Below are 26,908 nucleotides of genomic sequence, written 5' to 3'. Positions count from 1 at the left end.
AAATTCAACGTCGTGGTAAATTACAATCAAACGTAAAACTACATCATTTTTTACTCGTATATGTCAGGATTAAGAGACGTAAATTTATAGAGATTTTTTTCTAGGTGTGTGGATTAAATGAAATTTCTGTATTCCTCCGAATTATTGGAATTTATTAGGAGATTCAAGCTTTTGTACTACCAATAATTTTAACCGGTATGAGTTGCAATCAATTTTTGTATATGTAGGTAATCGCAATAAACTCAGATTTTACGGATTTTGAGTATTTTAATATATTTTTGTGGTTATTTTTAGGGAATATAAAATTGTGATCTTCTGAATATCATTTGTAATATATTTGTGTATGAAAATATCTAGAACATCGCATTGTATTCAAAGTTTTGCTAAATAAGGGAATTTCTGTACTTCTACGAAGTTGGCTTGTAGCGTTGTTAGATTCATTTATTTTTCGACTCGTTTTAATTAGAAAACATCTTTCAGTAACTGTCCGTATCATGTGTTTGACCCCGTAGTAGTAGTAAACGAATTAACGAATTAAGTCACTCCAGTGGCATATCACAGGGTCACGCATTATTACTAGGGAGTATGTTTTCCCGTGGCTGTTGAAGCATTAATTTGATGCCATTGGTAGACCGCTACTATACGGACTTTGGGTGCCACACCGCTTTTTATTTTTTGCTGGTCATTTTTTGAAAAAAAGCAAAAGACGTTACAAGGGGTGTTTCAAAACTATCTTCGTTTTGCTGCAAGCATAGTCGCATAACACTCTAGATTCTGTGAGAAAGGCAACTCTGTCAAACAACTATTACTCACATCAAACTAGAAAATGAGATAAGCTTGCGAAACTTGGTTCACTCACTAGTGAAACCTCTTAAATCATGATTATTTACACTCTACCTCCAAGCCGAGAGGAGGTAGGGCATCGAGCGGCATTTATATTGAAAGGATGAAATACATACAAAATAGAAACTGCCGTCGGATCAGCAGCATGGTTCAAAAGACATGAATGAGAGCGAAACGGTGCAGACCAAACCGAGTTGTAGCAAAATAGACAACATTTTAAGTCGCACTGATTTCCGTTGCTGAGTGAAACGAACGCGTAGGAACCACAAAAACAAGAAGAAGCTGATTTCGAGTTTCAATTTTACAGATGCATGGCCAAGCTTAGGTGGTGGTGACCTTGACTTTGTGATTTAATCGCTTCTGTTTTGTATTCGTTGGATTTGTAAGGTGTAAGTTTATATTTCTTTGCTATGTCGTATTATTGTCTAACTTGCTATGCCATTTTTGTATGATCGAATTTTAATTCGATTGCATGTTATCTGGTTGTACCTTGTTGTATAAAATTAAATTAATCTAACGTAGCGTATCTAGACAAATACAAACATATTCTGAATGATTGGTGCTACCCGGACAGTTTTGAGGTTTTTTTTGTTTGAAATTTTCAGCCTACGACATATAATCGCAACTATAACCTTAAGGGGGTTAAACAATACATTAAGATATCGTAATGTATACTATGTCATATAAAGTGATCAAAAAAACAGTTCAGTGGTTCTCTGTTTTACAAATCCCGATTCAAATGAAATGATTCGAGCAAAGATTGTATATCTAATCTTAAGTGTCGGTGTGTTTAGGACATCTAATTTTCTCCATGTTTTGGTTTTTAATTTATAGAAAAGTTATAGAAACCTTCATGATTTTTTTTCCGAGAAGAGTCTTATATTAAAATAAACTTTTCTCGGCGAATTATGGTAATGCATGTATATATCCCCGGGCCCAGATGGCGTTCCCTCGATTTTTGTCAAAAAGTGCATCAGCGGGCTTCTTGAACCACTTCGGCGAATCTTTGTGCTATCACTCAATACTGGAACATTCCCTTCCTGCTGGAAAGCAGCGCACATGTTTCCAGTTCACAAAAAGGAAACAAATCGAACATTGACAATTATCGGGGAATCTCGTGCTTAAGTGCAGTATCAAAACTATTCAAGCTGGTTGTCTTAGACCCTCTTTTCTTTCACTGCAAACACTACATTGCAGACGATCAACACGGATTTATCTGCGGCCTTCGACAAAATCAATCATGATATCGCAATAGCGAAGCTGGACAAACTCGGTATTCATGGACAACTACTGCGCTGGTTTCGTTCCTACCTTGATGGAAGGCAACTCCAAATCAGCATTAAGGACTGTCTATCTACACCATTCATCGCTACATCCGGCATCCCACAAGGAAGCCATCTCGGTCCAGTTATATTCCTCCTCTACTTTAATGACGTCAACATCAAATTACAAGGACCCTGCCTTTCTTTTGCCGACGACATGAGTATTCCAAGACACTCTAACGTCAAGGATCTCGGAGTCATCATGGATTCGGCACTAACGTTCAAACCACATACATCATCCATTGTGGATAAGGCTTCAAGACAGCTTGGGTTCATCTTCCGAATAGCGAAAAACTTTAAGAACGTATACTGTTTAAATCTCTCTATTGTACGCTGGTTCGATCAACACTGGAATATTGTTCTGCTGTTTGGAACCCTTACTGCCAGAACGGTGTCGACAGAATCGAGGTCGTCCAACGCCGGTTCATACGCTTTGCACTCCGACATCTTCCTTGGCAAAACAGATTTCAGCTGCCGAGTTACGAAAGCCGTTGTCAGTTAATACAGCTCGATACTCTAAGCATCCGGAGGGACTGCTCTCGAGCCCTGTTCGTCTCGGACTTACTGTCTGCCAGGGTGGATTGCCCTACAATCCTCGGACGCCTCGATCTTCAAGCTCGCGTTCGAGTTCTGCGCAATAACTCTCTTCTGCGAGTCCCGTTCAGGAGAACTAACTATGGGCGCCAGAGCGCTGTTACCGGACTCCAGCGTGTGTTTAACAGTGTGGCGACGGCGTTTGACTTCAACCTGGCAAGGAATTCGATAAAAACTAAAATAATGCGTGTTCTGAAATGTAATTAGTTTAAGTAACCACCATTGGAGCCAAGGGTTGGTGGCGGTACAACAAATAAATACACTATTTTAAGTAGCGTGTCTCAAAAATAACTGAACCGATCTAGTCTTAAACGTAACATCCAGTCAGAACGCTGTTAGTTTGTTTTAGGTTTTGATGTTTAGTTTATATGATATACGCAAGTATTTATGTGAATATGTTTATTGCTATAAATGGTTGATATCGGAGAAGTGCTAACAAGGATATATAGTTTTATGTATGGACGATTTCGAACCACTTCTCGGTTCACAGGTTGCTTTTGACCAAAATTTGCGACTAAACATTAACACCGCGCCGGATAAGTTCAGGTTAATATACCGGAGCATTATATGAAAGTAATAAGCTCTTTATTTTGATACTGACTTTCCACTGATAAATTTCTCTAAAATTTTATGTAGAACAAATATGATAAAGCGGTTGTGTCAAAAAAATTTGTAGATCTTGCTCTCTAGTTGACGTCTACTTCAATATCGTCACCAATAATGCTGTGGTTTTTTATTTAACGTTTTACTTGATTATATTTTTACATATTTACATTACATTTCTAATTAAATGGGTGCTCTGCCACAAGTGGTGACTTTTTATCCCCATTGCTTACATGATTTGGTCAATTATTATTAAGATATAATATGCTTTTTAAGTTAAGTGATTTTTGTAGTAAGAAGTTTTAAGCCTACTTGTCATATGAATGGAGGAGCTAAACAAATCTTATAAACTAACTAATAAATGACAAAGAGAGCTAATCGTTGCAATTGATGATTCCAGCGATTTTTGGCGGAAATTGCTTATAATTGTATTGTATTGGGGCTTTAACCTCGATGGGTCATTCGCCCTATTGCCTATAATTCAGTTCGTCATGTTTCTATATTTGCAAATCTGTGCAATTAGTATGTGCTAAACCGTCGTCGTTTCTGTTTGGTAGATATCCTGCACTATATCCTATCCTAACTATAGTTTTATAAAGCTGGTTTTTCATATTCAGTGAAATAGCGATCTTTATTAACGTAAATGCCAAATAATTGATATCCCCATATAAAATCCTATGTAAACTTTGAACGCAATGCGCAAACCCGGGAAGCAACCGACCGCTACCAAATTTTACACAGGCATTTGGGACCACAAAAGGAACTCAAAAAGAGCTGTGCCCGCTAGTTTAAATTATTTTGAAATTTTCCCATACAACCGCGAGCCACTCTAGGATAGTGGCTCGCGGTTGTATGGGAAAACTTCAAAATAATTTAAACTAGCGGGCACAGCTCTTTTTGAGTTCCTTTTGTGGTCCCAAATGCCTGTGTAAAATTTGGTAGCAGTCGGTTGCTTCCCGGGTTTGCGCATTGCGTTCAAAGTTTGCATAGGATTTTATATGGGGATATCAATTATTTGGCATTTACGTTAATAAAGATCGCTATTTCACTGAATATGAAAAACCAGCTTTATAAAACTATAGTTCAAACCTTGGTTAACAACTTTGTTGAAGACCGTAACTAGCTACGAGTTTTCAAAAAATAGTTTTAACGATTTTAAAACTTATGGTAAAATCCAAATGCAGAAAATGATTACTATTTCCAACACTGCCGGTGCACCACCGACATCGACATTAAAACTTAAATAAATGAGAATATATTCATCGCAGAGACTTGGTACCTTTGAATGAATTGTTCAGAATGAAATTCTGAATAACATAGACGTAGTCAGAAAATGAAAAGAAGAAGGGGGGGGGGGCTTGTGTACTCCCCAGTCCTTTTTTAAGATTGTTTTGTATAAGACAAAGAATCATTACGTCCTTGTAAATGTCAACGACTGAACTTTCTTAATATTTTGATAAACCCAAATATGAATCATACTACAATCTTTGTTGTGGGAATTTACATTTACAATATTAAAAATTTATACCTACAAATTTATGTGTTGTTTTTGCTTGAGGCAAAAACTAACTCAGGTCTGGAAATCGCGTTGGGTTCTAACCTGAAGTATATTTTTGGTTCGCCAACATCACCTCTGTTTTGCGTGAAGCTAACTCCATTTCATCAAAAAACGCTTGTTTGAAGTAACTATCCTGGTTTCGTTCCTAGATTCTTAAACGAAAACGTCAATAGAAACAATTCCGTGACTTCAGGAAATCTAAGAATATGCATTTTTTTAAATTCTGACTCTGAAGGCTAAGAAATAGAGTTTTAAAATATGTTAAACTTATAAACCGTTGTACCATTTTAAATGAGGCAGCAGTAGAGCCCTTAAATTGTAGCACTCAAACACGTAAGATAAATTTTCAATTGGGTGGTGTAAACTTGCGTTGAAGATGTGCTCGTTATGTTATACTAAACTATCTGAAAAGGGAACTGGGGAGTACACAAGCCACACACCCTCTTCTTTTTATTTTCTGACTACGTCTATGATATTCAGCAATTCATTTTGCACATTTCATTCAAAGGTGGTACCTCTCTGCGATGACTATATTCTCATTTATTTAAGTTTTAAGTATCGGTGTCGGTGGTGTACTGACAGTGTTGGAAGAAATAATGAATTTCTGCATTTGGATTGAATCATAACTTTTAAAATCGTTATAACTAGTTTTTGAAAACTCGTAGCAAGTTACCGTCTTCGACAAAGTTGTTAACCAAGGTTTGAACTATAGTTTTCTGATGCTGGTTTTTCATATTGAATGAAATAGCGATCTTTATTAACGTCAATGGAAAATAATTGATTTCCCCATATAAAATCCCATACAAACTTTGAACGCAATGCGCAAACCCGGGAAGCAACCGACCACTCCCAAACTTTGCACAGGTATTTGGGACCACAAAAGGAACTCAAAAAGTGCTGTGCTGAAAAATGTCATATTCGAGCCACTCTACTGCACATCCTACTAATTAGTAGTCGAGTAGATATGTCCATACAAAGTTTGATAAAAAATTACATAATTTAATGCAAATGTATTAATCATGTAATATTTTCTGTAAGGAAAGGATTTTTCATTCCAAACTTTTAAAATTACCTTAATCAAGTATAAAAATATTTCTGAAAAAAATGTAAGAATCGAATAGAAGACACCATTGCCAAAAATTGAATTTTGTGCTTGGTCAAGTCTCCCCATGTTCCCCTAACGAATGAATAATACGACAACCCTGCATACCCCTGCATACCTTATTAACATAGAAGAGTCCCACATATATCTTGTCGAATTTTTTGAGAACTTTTAAAATTTTCCACAAAGCCTCAGTAGTTGCAACGAGCCGCATTGCATTCATTGCAAGCAATTAAATTGGGTGTTCATAAATACCGTATTGATTGGCCGACGCGCGGTAGTGCGCTTTACACCTACTAATAGGATCGCGTCATTAGAGTAGGGGAATGTGTTCGGTTGTCGGCACACTTTTGTTTTTGGCTCACAACATTACTCCAATTGAACAATAATTGGGAATGCACTGATAATATAAATTCGTAAATATAATGAAATCGATCATGCAATGCACGAATTCATTCGTCGTTTTCTGCAACGAAGTATTTTCGTGCATTGTAAATAGTAGGTTTCGTTTATTTCATGAACAAGAATGGCCGCTTGGTGAACGAAGGCTTTCGTAAATTTTACACGTTTAATGTACACTACACGAATGCTATCGTTGATAACGACATTATTTTTCGTGAATGAAACGAAATGTTTCGTTTATTTTAATGACGTTTGTGTATATTACGAAAGATTTCATTGCTCACACGAATTTATTTCGTTCATCTTAGGAACGTTTTCGTATTCATTAGCATATTATTTTTTCAATCGATATTTTAAGATCGATTTTTGACAACAACGATTTTTTAACTAACTAAAAGGATCGATCTGGCAAAATCGATTTTATTTCAACCTGCTCACCTCTAATGAGGACTAGAAAGATTGTGGTGTGAAGAAATGGACGCTTGATGAACGAAAGTTTTCGTAAATTTTACTTATCATGACACGAATGTTATCGTTGATAACGGCATTATTTGTCGTGAATGAAGCGAAATGATTCGTTTATTTCAATAAATGTTTTCGTATATTAAGAACGACTTCGTTGGTCGCACGAATTCATTTCGTTTATTTTAAAAAAAGTTTTCGTATTTATAATTCTCTTATTGTTTTCAGTCGATCTTTTGGGATCGATAGTTTGACAACATCGATATTTTCTCGTTCTCGTAATCTCGTTGGTCGCACGAATTCATTTCGTTCATCTAAGAGAAGTTTTCGTATTTATCTTCCATCGTTCATTTCTCGTCATTCTCGATTAGTTGAATTTTGTGTGAAGTAAAGTGTATAGCGTTAAAAGTTAATTAAATAGTTAATTTCTCCGGGTAAAGTAGTGGCCCTGTAACTAGAATTTTCTTCTAACCGATAGCAACGCAAGAAACCGTACAGCATGGCTGTTAAAGCAATCACCGATGAAGCTCACTTCCAAACCGAACTAGCCGCAGCAGGAGGAAAGTTGGTCGTTGTGGATTTTACCGCTGCTTGGTGTGGACCGTGCCGAAACATATCACATTTGTTCGATCAGCTTCCGGAGAAATATCCAAAGGCTGTGTTTTTCAAGGTGGACGTCGACAGATGTGCCGAAACAACGTCGTCCCTGGGATCGATCGGATGCAGGGGGCAAACATTAATGGACTTGAAGCCAAAATACAGCAACATTACGTCGCTAGCGTGGATGAATCTGGAGTAGATTACGGTCATACAATGTTGGACTTGAACACCTTCGTCCAGAAGAACCTGATCATTTCGATTACCTTCAATCAGGTGGTCAAAATCAGTGCCATCAAGTTCGAAGCACCGCTCTCTCACGGACCGAAAAAAGGTGAGAATCTTCATCAATCAACCAATCACCATCGATTTTGATATGGCGCAGTTGCAAGTTTCGGTGCAGGATCTGGTACTGGAGCAGAAGGATTTTGTATCGGGATCGCCGATTCCGTTGCACTTCGTCAAATTTCAGAACGTGCAGAATATGCAGCTGTTCGTGAAGAATAACCAGTCCGGTGACGAGACAACCATTATCGATCATTTGGCCTTCATCGGGTCACCGATTGCAACGATTAAGATGGATGACTTCCAGCGGGTGGCCGGGAAGAAGGGTCAAAGCCACGAGATTGTTTGAGCCGCCGGGAGAGGGATGGTTAGAAGGCGGTGGAAAGAAGGTGCAGTGACGAATATGTTTGATCGTGTACCTAATAGGTTGAAGATGGTGATGCGCGTGAACTTGTTTTTTTTAGGGATCATCCATAAATGACGTAGCATTATATGGGGGAGGGAGGAGTTTTGTATTTTGTGATGATGTGTGACGACAGGGGGGTAGGGGATCATGTCATGCTACGTAGCTTTTTTAAAGGGGAACAGAATAGAATTTTTTAAAAATTTACGGGGAAAAGGGGGGGGCAGAGTTACCGTCAAGCTACGTAATTACCAGGGGGGGGGGGTATTTAGAGGTTTGTGACGAAATGCTACGATGGGGGAGGGGGTGTTAAAAATCACTCAAAAAATGCTACGTCATTTATGGATCATCCCTTATAAATTATTGAATAAAATGATGAGCAGGAAAGAATAGCTTATTCTTTTGACATTGCTCCGGAACAGAAAAACTCAAACTTATTCATAGAGCAGTTCGCGATGGCTCCGGTTTCTGGATCAAATGGAAACGAAAGAGGTTCTGGAAATCTTCCTGAAACCGGTGGGCACGGATACGGCTACTAAATATTCAGACCGAGACCGTCGTGATGATCAACAATTATCTGACGTATAGCAACGCTGACTCCATTGAAGCTCTTTTTACGTCGACGGTTTGAGGAATGGTGCTCGTAAATATAATTAAGACTTTCGTATATAGCAGCGAAGAATTCGTTTGCCTAATGAAGCCATTTCGTAATAAGCCAACGAAAGTCGTTTCGTGGTTTTCACGAAAAACTCGTTATAAAAAATAAAAGTGTTTCAATAGAACTACGAACGATTCATTATATGTACGAAAAATTAGTATATTTTATGAAATTTGTCTGTATGAAACTAATTCCTAGCGATTTACGAATATATTCTATCAGTGTTAGCATACCAATGGAAAGCAGAGGCCTTGGCTAATAACTTATTAATTTATTCTGTCAACTTGAAAAAAATTATTAACAATTTAGTAAAATGATATTTTTTTTATTATTTTAAAAATTGTGGTCGGTTGTCGGCACCCTAAGAAAATTTACTAAAAACGAAAAATATGAATGATAATCATCAAGATTCAAAGGGAAAAGGAAATTTATTCATTTTACCAACCATCAAAGGCATTCATTCTTCATCATAACCACAATATGTGTATGTTAAAAACTAGTGTGAATATTACGTACTGCCAAGGCACTGACGGATCGCATTCACTGCTATTGAGTTAGTTTCAGGCAGTCCATTTTTTACCAAAGCTTCAGACAGATCAATCAACAGAGACAGATCAATAGATTACAAATTTAGCGTGAATAATTTTAGGACTATTGTTAGAAGAAATTATTGAAAATCATCGACGGAAGGGCGATGAATGTATATTTTTAAAAATCCACGACGGAAGGGCGTTGGAAAAATAATGTCAAAAGAAATTGTTAAAATTTATCGACGGAAGGGCGTTAAATGAACATTTAAAAAAAAAGTTTACGAATAAATGGCATTACGCAAAAGTGAAATTTTGTGCATTGAAATTCCAAGGCGAGAGAAAAAAAAATATTTTAATTTCCTAGAAATTGCAGAATACAACCGATCAGATGTTTTCTGATGGAAGAGCGAATAAGTAATTCAGACCTTTGGGCATTGGCAATTATTTGAATATACTGGCTGTTAAAATTTTTTTTAGAAAAATAAGTATATATAAATGGAGATACCAGAAATAGGTTTGAGAGCAAATAATTTAGTTGGGAAAAACATGCTGACGATATGGAAATGTGTACCATTTTTCGTCAGAATACTCCCCGAGAGATACAGTCGAACGCATCTAAGTCGAATAGATTCCAACAACTGTCTTTACACGTTAGGTTTCGGGTGTATGGAGATTAGAGTGGCTCGAAAATGATATTTTTCAGCACAGCACTTTTTGAGTTCCTTTTGTGGTCCCAAATGCCTGTGCAAAGTTTGGGAGCGGTCGGTTGCTTACCGGGTTTGCGCATTGCGTTTAAAATTTGTATGGGATTTTATATGGGGAAATCAATTATTTTGCATTGACGTTAATAAAGATCGCTATTTCACTGAATATGAAAAACCAGCTTTATAAAACTATAGTTCAAACCTTGGTTAACAACTTTGTCGAAGACCGTAACTAGCTACGAGTTTTCAAAAAATAGTTATAACGATTTTAAAACTTATGGTTCAATCCAAATGCAGAAATTAAATATTTCTTGCAACACTGTCAGTACACCACGACACCGATACTTTAAACTTGAATAAATGAGAATATATTCATCGCAGAGACTTGGTACCTTGGAATGAAATGTTCAGAATGAATTGTTGAATAACATAGACAAGAGGGGGTGTGGCTTGTGTACTCCCCAGTTCCCTGTTTAGATAGCTTAGCATAACATAAGGAGCACATCTTCAACGCAGGTTTAAACCGCCGAATTAAAAATTAATCTCACGTGTTTGAGTGCTACAATTTAAGGGCTCTACTGTTATCTCATTTAAAATGGTACAGCGGTTTATAAGTTTTACATATTTTAAAATCCTATTTCTTAGCCGTTCAGAGTCAGAATTTAAAAAAATGCATATCCTTGCATTCCTTGAAGTCTCAGAATTGTTTCTATTGATGTTTTCGTTTGAGAATCTAGGAACGAAACCAGGATAGTTATTTCAAACAAGCGTTTTTTGATGAAATTGAGTTAGGTTCATGCAAAACAGAGGTGATGTTGGCGAACCAGAAATATACTTCAGGTTAGAATCCAACGCGATTTCCAGACCTGAGTTAGTTTTTGCCTCAAGCAAAAACAAAGCATAAATTTGTAGATGTAAATCCTAAACATTGTAAATGTTATTTCCCAGAACAAAGACTGCAGTATGATTCATATTTGGGTCTATCAAAATATTAAGAAAGTTCATTCGTTGACACTTACAAGGACGCAATGATTCTTTGCCTTATACAAAACAATCTAAACAGGGACTGGGGGGTACACAAGCCCCACCCTCTTCTTTTCATTTTCTGACTACGTCTATGATATTCAGAAATTCATTCTGAACATTTCATTCAAAGGTACCAAGTCTCTGCGATGAATATATTCTCATTTATTTAAGTTTTTAATGTCAATGTAGGTGGTGCACCGCCAGTGTTGGAAGAAGTAATCAATTTCTGCATTTGGATTTTACCATAAGTTTTAAACTCGTTATAACTATTTTTTAAAAACTCATAGCTAGTTACGGTCTTCGACAAAGTTGTTAATCAAGGTTTTAGCTATAGTTTTAGAAAGCTGGTTTTTCATATTCAGTGAAATAGGGATCTTTATTAACGTAAATACAAAATAATTAATTTCCCCATATAAAATCCCATGCAAACTTTGAACGCAATGCGCAAACCCGGGAAGCAACCAATCGCTACCAAATTTTGCACAGGCATTTGGGACCACAAAAGGAACTCAAAAAGTGCTGTGCCCGCTAGTTTAAATCATTTTGAAGTTTTTCCATACAACCGCGAGCCACTCTAATGGAGATCTGATGGGATCAAATCGAGAAGACAACTGAGCAAGACAATGAGCATATGAATGTGAACGAAGAAATCGAAACGAACCATTGGTTTATCAAACTGTACATAAGAAAGAACTACACTTTCTTGGATATCGTGTGTTTGAGGCTGAAAATGTGATCCTGTCCAAGGTACTACGTATCAAGGATTATGCGTAGTTTCTTCTGGCCCGCGTTGTTATTAGATACAGATCAGTTTGCGAAAAATTATGAAACGTGTGAAGTCTTGGATCACAAAACTCTTCGTATTGAATGCGAAAGCTAGAAAATAGGATTGCAGCGCTATGTTTACAACCATAGTACAACCATTTAGAAGGCGTTACGCAATTAAGCGTAACGCCTTCTAAGTCGTTAGTCGGTTCGAGCTATCGCGGAACACTCCCCACTCTATGGAGTGAATCAGAAGCCAGGATTTCGGATCGAACGGGCATAAAGTAGCGAGACTGTTAAGCCTAGCTCACGAGTAAGCATTACGCGGACGCTGCACTCGGAGCTAGAGAATGCGATATTGGCATCAAATATACAGTAATTGTATGGGACGAACAATGAAGTGCAGTATGCCGGAAACGTTTAGAACTTCAGGAGAGTTCCTTTCGATCATCAGAATCAGAATCCAATAGACAATATTCAGTATATAATTGAGGTAGAATCATATGTTTTACAAGAGAATAGTTAAAATACGGAACAAGGTTTTCCGAGTTCACAATCTGATGAGAACTTTAAATTGAGAGTTTTACGAGAACGAGGCAACATTCAGAAAACATCTCGATACAATGATGATTTTGTATATACCATTCACTGTTAAAGGTAGAGAAGGTAAGCAATGTAGGGAATATGTATAGAAATAAAGTTAATATTCAAAAGTCTTCGATTCATATAGTCTGTGAAATACCTGAAAAAAATCAAAAATATAAATAGTAATAAAAATAATAATCATTACCATTATTTTAACAAATGGAGAATGATACTGTAAATTATATTGAAACTATCGACTAATGTTAGCTGAACATTCGACAACAGCAAAACAAAAATTGATCGACGTGTGCTGCCATATGATGTTTATTTCGAACTTGAAGAAATTGTCATTCACTTGGCGACGTTTGCAATGGACAGTTGGGATTTTACAATCCGCAAAAGAACGACAGCAGCTCAAGAGGAAATCTAAAAAAAATCGACTACTTACTGGTCACGACAGGGGCTACAGGGTTAAACCCTCTCCCCCTCACCAAATTGTCTGGTCGTGACAATCTGGTATATACAGTGCTACCTAGCGGTGTAAACACGACCAAGTGGGCTTTCTTCATGTAAATGTAAAACGCTAAACCGGAAGTCGCCTTCCTGGTGTTCTGAATGGTGCAAAAATCGATCTCTGGTATCTATTCGTAAAGCTCGTCCCAAAATACCCATATTGATTAGGATATTGAGAGCATTTGCCACAACAAATGAGGTGCGGACAACCGACCATGTTTGGGAGCCGACAACCGATTTTAGTGACCTTTTTGAAAACTGATCAAAAAAAAAATGTGGCGAAAACTTCGATGTCATTCAATGTTGAATCACAAAATAGAATAAATTCACATCGTAAATTGCATTGGTTACAATGGTAGTGTGAAACTTTGGACACTCAATATATAGTTTAGTTTCGCTTATACACGGGTATTTCACAATTCTCAGCCTAATTTGTGGTGTTATTCTGTTTCTTAGGAACGAAGCAAGGAGCTTGATATTAAAATATACACATTCTTTTGGTTGTAGGCCAAATAATAAATAAGACCAAAAGAGGCTTATTACTCTACCTGCTAGTTTTTTGGCTTACCTTGATCTATGATGGCGTGGTCGTTCAAAATTTAAAATGCCACTCTATCATAGAAAGTTGTTTTTCAATGCCTTCCATTAAGGTTTTTGGAGTTTCTGTCATTGACACGTTGAATTGGTTTTAATCTGAAGTAGAGATGCGATACTCAATCACGATCAAAAGAAAAAAAGTGAATGAGCCAGGAATATTTAAATAAAATATGATCCACTGAGGACGAAGTAACTGATTATTATAATCCTAACAAGCTGGAAATAAATGGAGTGATACAGTCGTAATTCGCTAGTTGGGCCACAATCTCTGTCCAACTAACGAATTTGATTCGCTAGTTGGACCAGGTTGGAACGACTAACAAATGTCAAAAACTCTCCAAAGAAGACATTAGTAGTGTAAAAGATTGATAGATAGATTTTCAAAGTAAATTGAACATGAGATTTCGGCGTTCAGGCGCTTTTTAGTTGGACAATGGTCCAACTAAAAAGCGGTCTAATTAAAAAGTGTCCAACCAGTGAATCACGACTGTACAACAATCAAGTAGAATGCTCTGCCACTGGCGTCAAGGTCCTGCTTGAAAAGTCTATAGCTATAGCGAGCACGACTACTTTGAAACTTTTCAAATTGAGCCTGACATTCCGCCAATGACGGAGCGTTCAATTTGACCCTTTAGTTTGGCTGTTTACCGTGGTCATGAAACATCTAATAATAAATAATCGTTATGAGCACGTGAACATTTATTTGTATATAGAAACCACGGAACCAAGAATCTATTAAAAAATTTCAAATAGACAGTTAGTCTTCTTTAACCCTATCATGCCCAATTTTCTTCTATTACATGTAGGGTTCCAAAATTATTTTTTCTCGAAAAATGGTGGGGTCTAAAAACTCGAACAATCTTTTATCAATGTTGAGGTGCAGAAAAAAGATAAAAGTTTGAAATTTTGTAAAGGTACGTAGCCATAATTGTATCAAACTAGCTGACCCGATAAATTTAATATATTTCCTTGTCTTTCATTTTAGAGTTATGATGCCTTTAGCAAAGTTGATGCATGGTATCTAGCGCTTCATTTGATCGTTTCATATTAGGTCGAAAATCAGTCACTAGGGCGGCGCTATTATCAACTTTTTAATTGAACGAGATAGAGACAACTTTCTTGAAGACACCAGATTTCTATCTAGCTTTATTAAAAACGACACCCTAGCGACCGATTTTTAAACTAGTATGATTGAATCAAATAAAGCGCTAGGTGCAATACAGCAACTTTTTCGAAAACACCATAACTCTATAACGTAAGATAATAATTGATTCTTTGTTCCTTTTTTTAAATTTTCCGACCATACTGTACCATTTTTCTCTTAATGCCTTATTGTTCGGTTAACTTTCAATGTAGTGACATAACACATTCACTGGAATTTTTCGACAAAAATACTCTCAATAATAAACATTCGTGCAAGAAATATATGTTACATGGAAATAGCCATACATACCTTCAGGATCGACTGTTTAGGCCGAAACGTCAACGTACAATGCAATCCAACTAAAGACAGTATTATATCGAGTTCACCGATATTTGTGGTACAACATAACATTTACTGATGGTGAATCGAAAGTCTACTTTTTATTAAAACCTCGGAAAATGAACGAGAAAACTCGAAGTTCCATAAGATACAACATGGGGTTACCACCTTTTAGACGCCAGCTAGTACTGGAGTTATCTCAATAGTTAACTTTGACTGCTAACAGCAAAAAATTTAAACAATATTCATCAAATGGCAGTCCACGTGGATTACTTAGAAGTATTAAAAAATGCAAAAATGTCGATTACGGAAAAATGTGGGTAAGCTTCTTTTGGAAACCAGCCATTCAATTATTGAGGATAAATAAAATTAAGAGGTTCTAGAAGTTGCGGATCGAGAAATTTTAGGAATTTTCATCATTTTCTATTTTTTCATCGTTTGTGATGATGATGATATTTCGCGAATCACTCAACTACAAATTCTGCGATTTGGAAATTCGTTAATTTATAACATTGGTTGTGATTTTTTTGGTTCAGCGATATTTGGAATATGTTGGTCACCGCAAGGTCACTACGATAAAGTCAACTCCGAAATAATCGAGTTCAAGTTGAACACGTTACTTTGTTGGATTATTCATATTTCAATAAAATCGTGTCGAAACAAGGAGCAGAAATAACGCCGCCGCTTTGAAAGACGACAGAACACTACAAATAGTTTTAACCCTCAAAAAGGCAAGCGGATCTCAGAGGCCCGGCACGTTACAATTTTTTAGTTGTAAAAAAATGTGTATGCAGTATAAGCTTGGGCATGGAAATTTTGATAAGTAGCTTTGAAATCTATAACAAAAATAAAGAATTGTGAAATTTTCATCTATGGAGTGATGCGCAGCTATGTTTGAATTTTTTACATACACGAAAAGGCAAGCCGGGCCTGGCATGCAATATTTACTAGGAATACCACGAGTTTTATACATTAATATTTATCTGAAAAAAACATTTCGATGAGTTCATCTTCATATTAGCAGGAATTTTTATCATGTTTTGATTGACTTTATCTTTTTACCTTTTCTTATAAGAAAAAAATGTTGAAAGTTTGAGTGAATTCTATACATTTCTTTTATAAGAAATGTAAAAATAGCATACGATAATGACGTGTGTCATATTTTTTTGGGTAAATACTTTTATTTCACCCGCTGTGGTCTACTTGACAATTATTTGGATACAACATAACCTAACTCTGTCGTTATTGTCCATTTTTGTTGTCTATTATTTGTGTTATAGTTGGCGTAATTATTCAAATCGTAGGATCTAAAAGCAACAAAAAATGGAAATGGCTATAAGACGATATGCCCATGTTTTCAATCGTCTCAAAGAATCTGAAATAATGGAAGACATTCGAGCAAATTCAACAGCAGACGATTCCGAAACTGATTTGCAAAGCGAGGAAGAAGATGTGAATAATATTGCTTCCGACGATGAATCTGATGCAGACTCGGAAGAAAAATCTGAATATGTACTCCGGTTATGCATCAGAAGAAATTAATAGCAACCCAGAAACATTTATTGGTCGTGTTCAAACGAAATGGAGCTCAGAACCAATCGACAGTCAACGTGATCTTCCGAGTACTCACCTTTTGGAAAAATTGACCTTTTTACATCCATCGCCTTATACGCTGAAATCGGGATTTGCTGCGTGTTCGTACTCATCATCCTGTAAATCCGGAACCGGAAGTCGGATCAATTAGAAATATGTTAAGATAATTTTGGGATGCTGAGTTCATTTTTAACGTCAAAGATATATTTTCCCATACAGTGTTATCGAACTTTTCTTATTAGCATAATACCATTTTTATATTAAACCTTTTTTTACTGATTAGCTATATCAATAACAACATATAGGGTTGCCACCCCTCCGGGTTTGACCCGGAGACTCCGGTTTTCGGGAGCGATCTCCGGGCCTCCGGGTTTTACATAAATTTCTCCAGGTTTGGTGGGAAGAAGCATAATTTTAACTTTTTGGAAATAAATTGATTCTTTGCAAAATATTTAAAAAGTCTAAGTTTACTATTATTCTGGTTCAGACTTATTTTGTCCGACTAACACATCATTTTCAAGATGGAGAAGATGAGTTCACCAAACATTTCTGATTTCGTTCACAAACCAATGAAAATGAAAACAAATTAAATTTACTACAAATTGAGGAATGTAATATTTCGCTATATGCTACAATTGAAATTTTGCATCCGGTTACGTTGCTCAAAATAACGTAAAAAGTTTTTTTGCTGCAATTTTACCAAATCACTTCACTGTTGGTGGTGCTTATCGACAGCTGCACCAAGGTATAGCGGATTCGTTCTAATTCAACTGGCTAGGTCAACATCAAACGAATTTTACCGGTGTTGTTGCTACTCCTGCAGCAACCCTTAACTGTTTGGCTAAGAAGGTGAACTTTGCACCTTTGTTGGGACCTCCGATGATGAATATCCAACACCACATAGTGCTACCCATGTGATGCCGCCACCCTGGCTCCGTTGCTCTTCTTTTCCTGTTAGTTGTGAATGAGAGCAATGCTCGTTCGCTTTATCCGCCACAGCGAGAGTAGCTGGTGCTTTTGTATTCTAGGCCTGAGCCGGGGAAGTGAAATATTACGCCTAATCGACAAAACCGTTCTCAACTGTAAAAAATGCACAGCTTTTTTTGAACACCATGGGAGAGTTATGCGCAATAAGTTTGTCAAAAACATGACACTCTACAGTGGTGTGAGATAATATTGGTAATGAAAGAGTATTTGACTCTTTTTAGATCATTAGGTATGTAAGTAGGGGTTTGCCCACTACTCGGGTTCTTTTTTACCAGGCGTACCCTTCTTTTCAGGGCGGCCTAGGTGCCTCTACATAATTTCGGATTCTCGTAACAACAAAAAACAAAAGTAAACACACAAAATAAATTAATAGATTTACCGACTTTTATTTTCCCACTACTCTTCACTGCTGGTCGATTGTTGATTCACTGCTACTGGCGATGGCGGGAAGGCAAAGGTTTTTTCCGACCGGCCGGGACAGCAACGGCCGGGTTCTCCTTATTTAAGTTGGCTGCTCCGGCAGCGGTCCTTAACAATTAGCTAGGGAGGTGAGCTTTGCTCCTTTGTCGGAACCTCCCTAGCGACGGTGGTAACAAATCACCAGATTCTTTGCTCCCCGCAAAGAATCCCGGAAGACACCGCAGTGTTCTTCCCAGGGGGAGCCGTTGTCCCCCTGCTTCGCCCTCCTTGGCTATTAGCTGGGAAGCAGAGCAAGGCTCGTTCGGTTTATCCTTCCCAGCGAGGGCGGATTGGTGCGTCTGGATCCTTTACGGTTAGCCGGGGAAGCGAAAGTTCCTTGGTAATTAGCTTCCCCCGACGGCGATCCAGCACCAAACGTTCTACTGTGCCCGAATCACGAGCCGGCACTTTTCGACAGGTATTTTATCTGTCGCACGCGCGCACTTCACCTCACTGGTTAAACGTGGCGGGAAACTGTTATCCTTAACCTGATATGAAGCTTACGCTAACAGGTTGTCGTTGCAAATAAACAAACATACATACATAAAAACTGTCCCGAAAAAACTTGTTCACAGACGTCTGTTTATCTTCGTGGTTCGTAACTTTCTAACTCCTCTAACAAGATGGCCGCCTTCCACCTCGACCGAAAACACCAACATCAAAAAAACCGTACCGCCGCATAGCTGTCATCACCTATGTGCAGCATAGCCAGTACACGTATTTCAGCAGTATGAGAGCGGTGGCCTATCTAAGCCCTATATTAACTATGTACAATTGTCAAACAAAAATTACTACACCTATCTGAACGCACAAACCCGTTCACAAACGCGAAACTATACAAAAATTTACAAACTAAATGTGAACGGCATCGAAACAGCGGTGAGCATAAATATTCGTAAACAATACACTCTACGGAGAGAGTACGCACGAATAGATATATTTCCACCCAGTGCTAAATTTTTACCCTGACGGGTTACATGTAATAAAAAGCGATGCTCTAAAACGACGAGCAATCGCTTTGATTCCAATTTCTGTCTAGTTTCACTCATAATCCATCATCCCCCAGGTCAGTGAAAATCTCCGGGTCAAAGCCACTCCAAAGGTGGTAACCCTAACAACATAATATTTACATTAAACTACTTTCAATCTCTACAAAAAGTGTTTATTTACGTTATTTCAGGTGTTATTTTGCGCTAATCACAATGCTCCTCCATATCAGTAAACATTTGAAAATGTCGAATTTAAACACCTCCGGGCAAAGAGGGGCAAACGTGACCTTGATGCTTCGCGGAACAACGTGAAACTCGTCGTTGAATGTTAAAACCTTCTATACAGTATCCTAGTAAATATAAACAATGGCAAAACAGCTTTTATAAACAGCTATAACTTTTGGTTTGGGTTACAATTGTTCACAATAACAAGTGAGGCTAATAAATGTGACTATTGCGTTTCATTTGAGCAATAATACAAATTACAAATATTAGCTCTAGAACAGAAGTTATTGCAATTAGTCTGATTGGGTTTCGATGGAGCAGTGCAGCCATGGTTGGTTTACGTTGACGACGAAAATGAAGTTTTGATATAACTACCATTTCACAATATTATTGAAAACTGATAAAACCTTTCAATTTAGACTGTCTTCTATTACGTTTGCCACAGAATTGGACTATTGTAAATATTCTTGCAGAATTGTATTAACCCATTCATGTCCATGTAGTTTATGAACAACAACTTTTTTAACTTTTGGTTTAGACTAGATTTGCTAACAAAAACAAGTAACGCTAATAAATGTGACTATTAGCCTTCATTTCAGCACTAATAGGTGCAAGTATCAGTTCTAGAACTGAAGTTATTGCAATTAGTCTGATTGGATTCCGATGGAGCAGTGATGACAGGAACAGTTTACGTTGACGACGAAAAATGAAATTTTGGGATATCTTCGTTACATAGAAATATTATTAAAAACTGAAAAAACCTAACAATTTAGACTATCTTCGACTACGTTTTCCACGCAAGTGGACTATTGTGAAAATTCTATGAAAATTGTATTGAGCATTGGAATGTAAAATTGAGCAGCTTCTAGTACTGCGAGGGAATCACAAATATTTATGAAAAATGGTTTTTCATGTTTCTTGACCCTACCATTCTCAATGAAAAACAATTTATAGGAACGTTATATGCATTAAAAAAAAGTTGGGTATGAAAGGGTTAATTATGATAACTTGAAAGAACTTCAATGCAATTCCATCCAATGTGTATAATATATACTATGAGTATATTCGATACGCACCCAACGTAGGTCCCAACTAAATTAATTGAGCAAATGCTAGTAACACATGTAAAGAATACTATCAGAATGGTTGGATCTGATTTTCCAATTGATTCAGTCAATCATTTTGAATAATGCTTTAGAAGTTACTAAGTCTCTTGGATCAAAACGTTCTGTGATATTTATGTTGAAATTGTTGGTTTTAGTGATACATTTCTAATGTTGAATTACCAAAGTCTAAACTACACTCTTTTATTAAATTTGTTATTGAATTTGCGTTTCGACTTCGTCTCATCAGAATCCGATACTAACTTAGTTAACAGACTAAGCTAGCGACGGATTGACGCTAGCTTCAAAAACGGAGACACAATTTGTGTTCCTGAGCAAACCCCTAGTCAAGCGTGATGTCCCGCTCTTTTATTGTTGATTTTTCGATTTGGGTGGAATAGCAATCTGTATGAACATAGTGCAAAAAATGGCTTTTCCCACACAAGTTTCCATACAAACTTTAAACGAGATGCACCAAACCTGGAAGTAACCAAACACCTCCAAAATTTGCACAGCCATTTGAGACCACAATAGAAAGTCAAAAAGTGCTAGTACACTGTGCTCGCTAATTAGGATTATTTAAAAAAATTCCATTTATCTACGAGCTAGTCTAATTGGCACAGCTCATGGAATTTTCTTTACTGATTCTAATGCACATGTTACTTGCAAAAGCGCTTCGTGAGTTAAGCTTTCCGCACACGTTTTGAAGGATTAGAACAAAATAACAAGTGATTTCCTTCCTTAGTTGCTGGTATAGCATGGGCACGCGTGCATTATAGCAAAGGTTGCTTTGCTTGATTTGTATGCAAGCGAAATAGACACAACCAACGAAAGCTAACTTGTGGAAGGCAAATGAACGAGCTTACTTGTGGAAGGCGAGTGAAGCGATTTTCCCCATGTTTAGCGGTAACTAGTATTTTTTCTTTCGTTTCATATGCAGGTGAAACTCAAGTTCAGGGATATAAACTTTAGCTTCTTGATATAACTTTCACACTATTTCAAAATTTAAGAAAACCACTGAAAAATGTTTTGGTGAAAAAATGACTTTTCGAAAACTTTCTACAAATATTGCGCACTATCTTAAAATTGTTACATTTTAGAGAATACAGTGAAAAGGTGTGTAATGAAGTTTACAACGTCAAATATGCCCAAAAGAACTGACTCCAAATGTTTTATTAGTCGTAATACTTCTAGTTTTAACACGAGTGTTATTGATTATATTTAATTTAGGGGAATTATGGTTAAAACCTTAGGCTTAGCACTTTTTCTGGGTTACCACAAAACCAACAAAATTATTATTTCTACGCAGAATTCTTCTTCAGAAAATTTTTAACAAGGTTTTATTTTGTCTGCGCTTCAAAAAATATATTTCATTACAAATTATTGGTTGCAAAACATGGAATGCGAAGTGACTTGTTCTAGGCACTACGGCTAAAACCGACACCCCATAGAGGTAAGATTGACACCCTTTTAATTTTTTTTCTCTCCACTTTTTTATTAAAAATGTGATATGTGCGTGAGTTAAAAAGTGCGAGTATTTGTGATGCAAATATGTACTCTTTGTAGCTTCATCATGTAGTGAGGGGAAAAGAGTTCGAATTTTTGATTTTTAAAGAGACTAGAAAGAAATAGAAATAACCACAATAAAAGTATTTCTGTGTTATTCTTCTTTACTAGAGTGTGCTAATAGTGTAACTGAAGTGTCACAAAGATCCTCAGCCTTTTGCAATGAATCGCAAGTAAACACAACCATCTTAACAGCGTGTCGGTTTTACCCCAACACCGAACATTTTATTTAAAAAAAATAAATAAAAAATATTGAATACGTTAAACTCGTGTTCAATACACCCAGCTGATCATAGGAAAGTCCGATATAAATAGGTACTGAAAAAAGTGATCATTTGAAAAGCTTTTGTTTGGTTAAAACCTTAAAATCTACCAACAAAATCTAACATCCAGACGAGTATGAACGCTACTAGTGTTATGGTTTGTTTATTTTTATGACATTCGACGTACTAACGTAAATCCAATTTGTCTTCAAATGCTCTACATAATCGTATTAATAGTAAAGTGTCCTTATGAAATGAACAAAAATTTGATTTCTAGGGTAAGTTGCAGGGTGTCGGTTTTATCCATAGTGTCGGTTTTACCTATAATTCCCCTACTTCATGAGATCGTCGTTCGCAAAAAAAATCCGCTCCCACTGAGTTATCATATTGTTGTTATATTTCAATTGTGAATTTTCTATCATTTGGATAACATGTGATAGTTTTTTTTTATCAAATTCAAGAATTCAAGAAATCCCTTCGCAAGTAGCGGCCAGCGGGTCATGTTTCGGTCGACACGGAGAGTTGTACAGTGACAGAGAATGAACAATGGGATCCTTACAAAACATATCATATGATCGATTGATTGCTTCATGAGCAATCTAATAACGTATAGGTTCGAAACGTAGCTATATGTATAAGTATGAAAAGAACTATATGATACCAACTATGAGGTGGACAATAAGATACACGAAGTTCAAGCAGAACATTAACCCCAAAAAGGCAAACTAAAACTGTAACTTCAAGAAGCGTCGCTGCTAAGACCCAATGAAATCAAAAGCCTCTATTTTGTCGTTTTATCAGCGAGAGCATCGAAAGCCCGAAAACACTCAATTATTTGTATTTCGAATTACAAGATCCGAAAGTGCATTTAAACTAGAGACCTGTAACTAGCTGGGCCTCTGAGATCCCTTGCCTTTTTGAGGGTTAATTAACGTCGCAAACAGAACCTCAGCAACTTAACCTGAGCTCTCGAAAAGTTCAACACCTCCTTTGTCAAGCGAATCTTTTAACGCATCAATCAACAAAAAAGCCACCCACTTGTGTTTTGTCAAAGGATTGAAAAATGGTTAAAGTCTGGGAGTGGGGGTTTATCTTTATCAGATAGAATCAGATGCGTACGAAGACTTCTTGGACAGCGATATTCTAGTTGCAGTTGAAAATCGAAATAATGAGCTTTCGCCTTTCGGTTTTTCTCTTATTTTCAGCTTATGCAACTAAAGCGCAACTGGTGTAGATGATGCGCAAGTTGATTCTCTAACATGTACACAAGATGCGCATTAGTTGCCACTCTGCAAATAGGGAAAAAGCGAAAGGCGCAAGTTCAATATTTCGATTTTCAACTGCAACCAGAATATAATCCAATTGTCTTACGTTGCTCAGGCAAACCCGACCTAACAAAAGAACGTCTACAGTTAGTGAGTTGGTATGTATGGCTAAATGACTTAAAACATTTTCTACAACTTTACTGAAGACTCAAACTGCCTATTTGCTTCCAGTTAAAAGTGTTAACGGAAACGCCTTCACATTCCATTTTGAAACAGCCGTATATTTCTTTGAATCCGCCTCAAAGTATCCAACAACTTTTTTGAAGTAATCGAAAGGCTAGACCTTGTGGTTTTGCTGCATAATAATTAAAGGACTGAACTTATACATTTTGACCACTGTGCTATACTACAAATTTCAAACGCATATGGTAGTGTTCTAAAAGCTTTTTCCACTTTATCGATATTTCTTTGAAGCGGAAGATTGAAATTTTTACCGTCGTGCAGGGCTATTTTGGATATGTGGGGCTACTTTGCACACTTAAGTTTTTCAATATTTACTAACAGACGCGCTATTATTATACCTTTGACATTTGTAGAGCCATGTCTTTTAAACATGTTGCATATGCCTTTTGTCATTTTTCTTAACACTGTTTACTAAAACAAACAAAATACTTCAAGGGTCGATAAAAGTGATTGGAGGCTCGTAAAATAAGACTGCTCAACAAAACAAAATATTTTAAGTGTACCGAGATCACATACTGTTTTTCGGAAAGAAGAAGAAAAAGATGAAAAATGGCGTTTTCCGTTTGTTTCTAGTACGTCAGGATCGGTTTTTATGAGCATTTGAAGGTTTTTGTGTGATGAAAACGGCGTTTTTCGTTTGTTATAGTATGTAAGGATCGGTTTTTATGAGCATTTGAAGATCTTTGTGTCTTAAAAAAAGTTGTTTTTAATATCAATCAACAACTTTTCCGAAGATACCAAGCCTCTAAATAATGTTTTGAGTTTATTTTTCGTAATTATGTCCCAGAGAATTAATTACCAAAATTGTTTTTTTTTTCAAGAGATGCTCTGTATTATGGTGTATAATTTCTTTGAAGACATTGAACCTCCAAAGTTGGTGGTTGCGAAATAATGTAATCTTGGCCGTGAAAAAACTGGTTTCAAACCTTTATTTCAGAATTCTTGACATAAAAAGTGCATAACTTGAGAACGTGGCCTTGTGTACTAATTGCGTCATCAATTTAGCACTCAAATATACGTTATAAATAGCCCCTTATTTCACTTTTTTATTTTGCGAAATTTTCAATCCCACCGTGTGGCTATTTTTAAAGCATAATTGATAATTCAAAAAATCTTTAAATGCTCTTAAAAATCTATTCTGGCATTCTATAAATAAACTTTTATTTTCTTATCATTTGCCTTTTTTCTATACGAAAAATAATATGCATATGTCTCAACCCACTCAAGTTCTCCTGACAAGTAACGTTGTAAATGTTGAATTAAAATGAATCCCTTATTTTAGAAAATGCAATAAATGCGTGATGCTTTATTGTTGGAAAAGTCTCTGATATCAGTATAAATTAATGATATTTCAATTAAACTAAATAAAACTGGTTAATTTTTATTTTATATCGAATTCAAGAAGTGTGCAAAGTAGCCCCCAGCTAGTCCACAAAAAATATTTTTGAACGCTATATGAACAACTTTTTTATGTGTAAACCAATTCTGCTCATATTTGGCATAAATAATACATACACGATGACGATAACTGATATGATACAAATCCATCGATTATTAAAGGTTATAATTCGTCAAAATTGAAAAATTGATAAAAAGTGCGCAAAGGTACCCCGCACGACAGAGTGTTAAATTATTTTTCTTGTTTCGATTTTCAATACATATATTAATAATTAATAGCAAATTTTGGATTGACAATTCTTTGATTTCCTGCCATTATTAACATTTGGGATGAGTCGGAACCGGTATCAATTAATAGAAGACATCTTGTATTACAAGAAGTTGCATATTGAAGCACGATTTTCTACTCCGGGGTATCACCACCACCACTGATTCTCGCTTTAATTTTAATTGGTCCCTATCTATAACGTAACAGCAACTTCATGTTCACATGCTTACTATAACAGGAATATTCAATTTTGTATGAATTGTATAAGAATCGAAAATTCCTTGCATCAAGATTATAATCGTTGAAGTTTTTAGATATATTGTTCTTGTAAAAAGATTTGTACATTTCCTTTTGCGGCAATTGAACACGAACCTATTAATTGATTGGTGACTGATATAACTATGAATAGTGACTGGGAGATGATCAGGAAAAATAATATATCATCGGTATTGTGGAGCTTCTAAATTCTCATTCCATAATCTGTAATTATTTCTCATTTGGGTCAGTCAACCCTATCTCGTCACTTAGCAGGATATACTGTTACTTGGTGCACAAGGTAAATAGTATAATATTTATTCCCACTCTTAACAAAACGTTCAACACAATAAGCACTGAACCTAGGGTTAAACATATTTTTATGGTATGTTGTGTGTTCGTTGTATTCAAGAAGTTTGTCACCATTCATCGTTATTCATTTTGAACATTGTCTCTTAGTACAGAATAACGTATCGCGTATGCAATTCTCGCGCGCTTGGTTTGATCTCCGCACCACACTGCTATTTCAATCGTTTCCCAGGAAACGTGTTTTCATTTCTTTGCGCACACATAACTAGATATATTTTTCGGGTAGTTCTTTTTTATAAGTAGCACCAATTGCACATACTGCAAGTGCAATTCATAATGGATGACATAACAAGATACCTACAGAAACTACTAATTATCGAAATTCTTGCTGCAACACAATGCACTTAATTTCCTTACTCGTGTTCACAATGCACTAGAGCAGAAGAACCGTTCTCTTTTTGTAGCGCGTTCTAAAAAGACAAATAGTAGAAAAACGTCAACAAATCGATGTTACCTCTACGAAAGCAAACAACGGTGTGCAGGGCAAATTAAATAATCTACAGTATATGTAGCTTAGTATACCATATGATAAAACCCCAGCCCAAAGTAACTAGGAGGGCCTCTCATCTATGAAATGCTCCATCAACGACGAGAAACGACTTTTTGCTGGCTCTGTTAGAAGAGATGCATGTAAGAAAAACGAAAATAAGGAAGCTGGACGGTCGGCTGCATTCAATGCACCCAGTTGCACGCGATAGCATTTTCAGCATATGTGTGTTTGTTGGTATGGGACTCAAGGAGTAACTGGTTTATGGTGGGTGGCGTACGCAGCTTTGAACTAAAACGAGACGAGACAACTACCGATGCTTTTTAAAACCATGCCTCGAGAGTTTAATGTCTTTGAACTTAGCTGTTGCAATGCTGATTTGTTTACCACGATTATTTTTCTCACC

At 36.6% G+C, this 26,908-nt stretch overlaps 2 protein-coding genes and 1 pseudogene across 6 annotated transcripts in view; 2 read left to right on the top strand and 1 right to left on the bottom strand.

Moving 5' to 3' along the window:
- Positions 1-26,479, bottom strand: part of LOC131683312 (alpha-tocopherol transfer protein) — a 265,987-nt gene extending 239,508 nt beyond the window's left edge. For 3 of the 5 annotated variants that reach the window (XM_058965174.1, XM_058965173.1, XM_058965175.1), the window contains exon 1: positions 26,317-26,470. The gene's annotated coding sequence lies outside the window, so the exon portion shown is untranslated. Of the gene's footprint in view, positions 1-26,316 lie in introns of all 5 variants that reach the window. The other 2 variants (XM_058965171.1, XM_058965172.1) reach the window with 2 other exon arrangements.
- LOC131680462 (thioredoxin-like) lies at positions 7,386-7,685 on the top strand. Its single transcript, XM_058961173.1, has one exon. The coding sequence runs from the start codon at positions 7,386-7,388 to the stop codon at positions 7,683-7,685; it is 300 nt and encodes a 99-aa protein (XP_058817156.1).
- On the top strand, positions 7,700-8,332 carry LOC131680461 (thioredoxin-like protein 1; annotated as a pseudogene).
- Positions 26,480-26,908: the final 429 nt, after the last annotated feature.

The sequence above is a fragment of the Topomyia yanbarensis genome, chromosome 2 (genome assembly GCF_030247195.1).
Source record: "Topomyia yanbarensis strain Yona2022 chromosome 2, ASM3024719v1, whole genome shotgun sequence".
Taxonomy (NCBI): Eukaryota; Metazoa; Arthropoda; class Insecta; order Diptera; family Culicidae; genus Topomyia; species Topomyia yanbarensis.
Note: the sequence above shows the minus strand (reverse complement) of the source record. Positions and strands in the feature narration are given on the sequence as shown.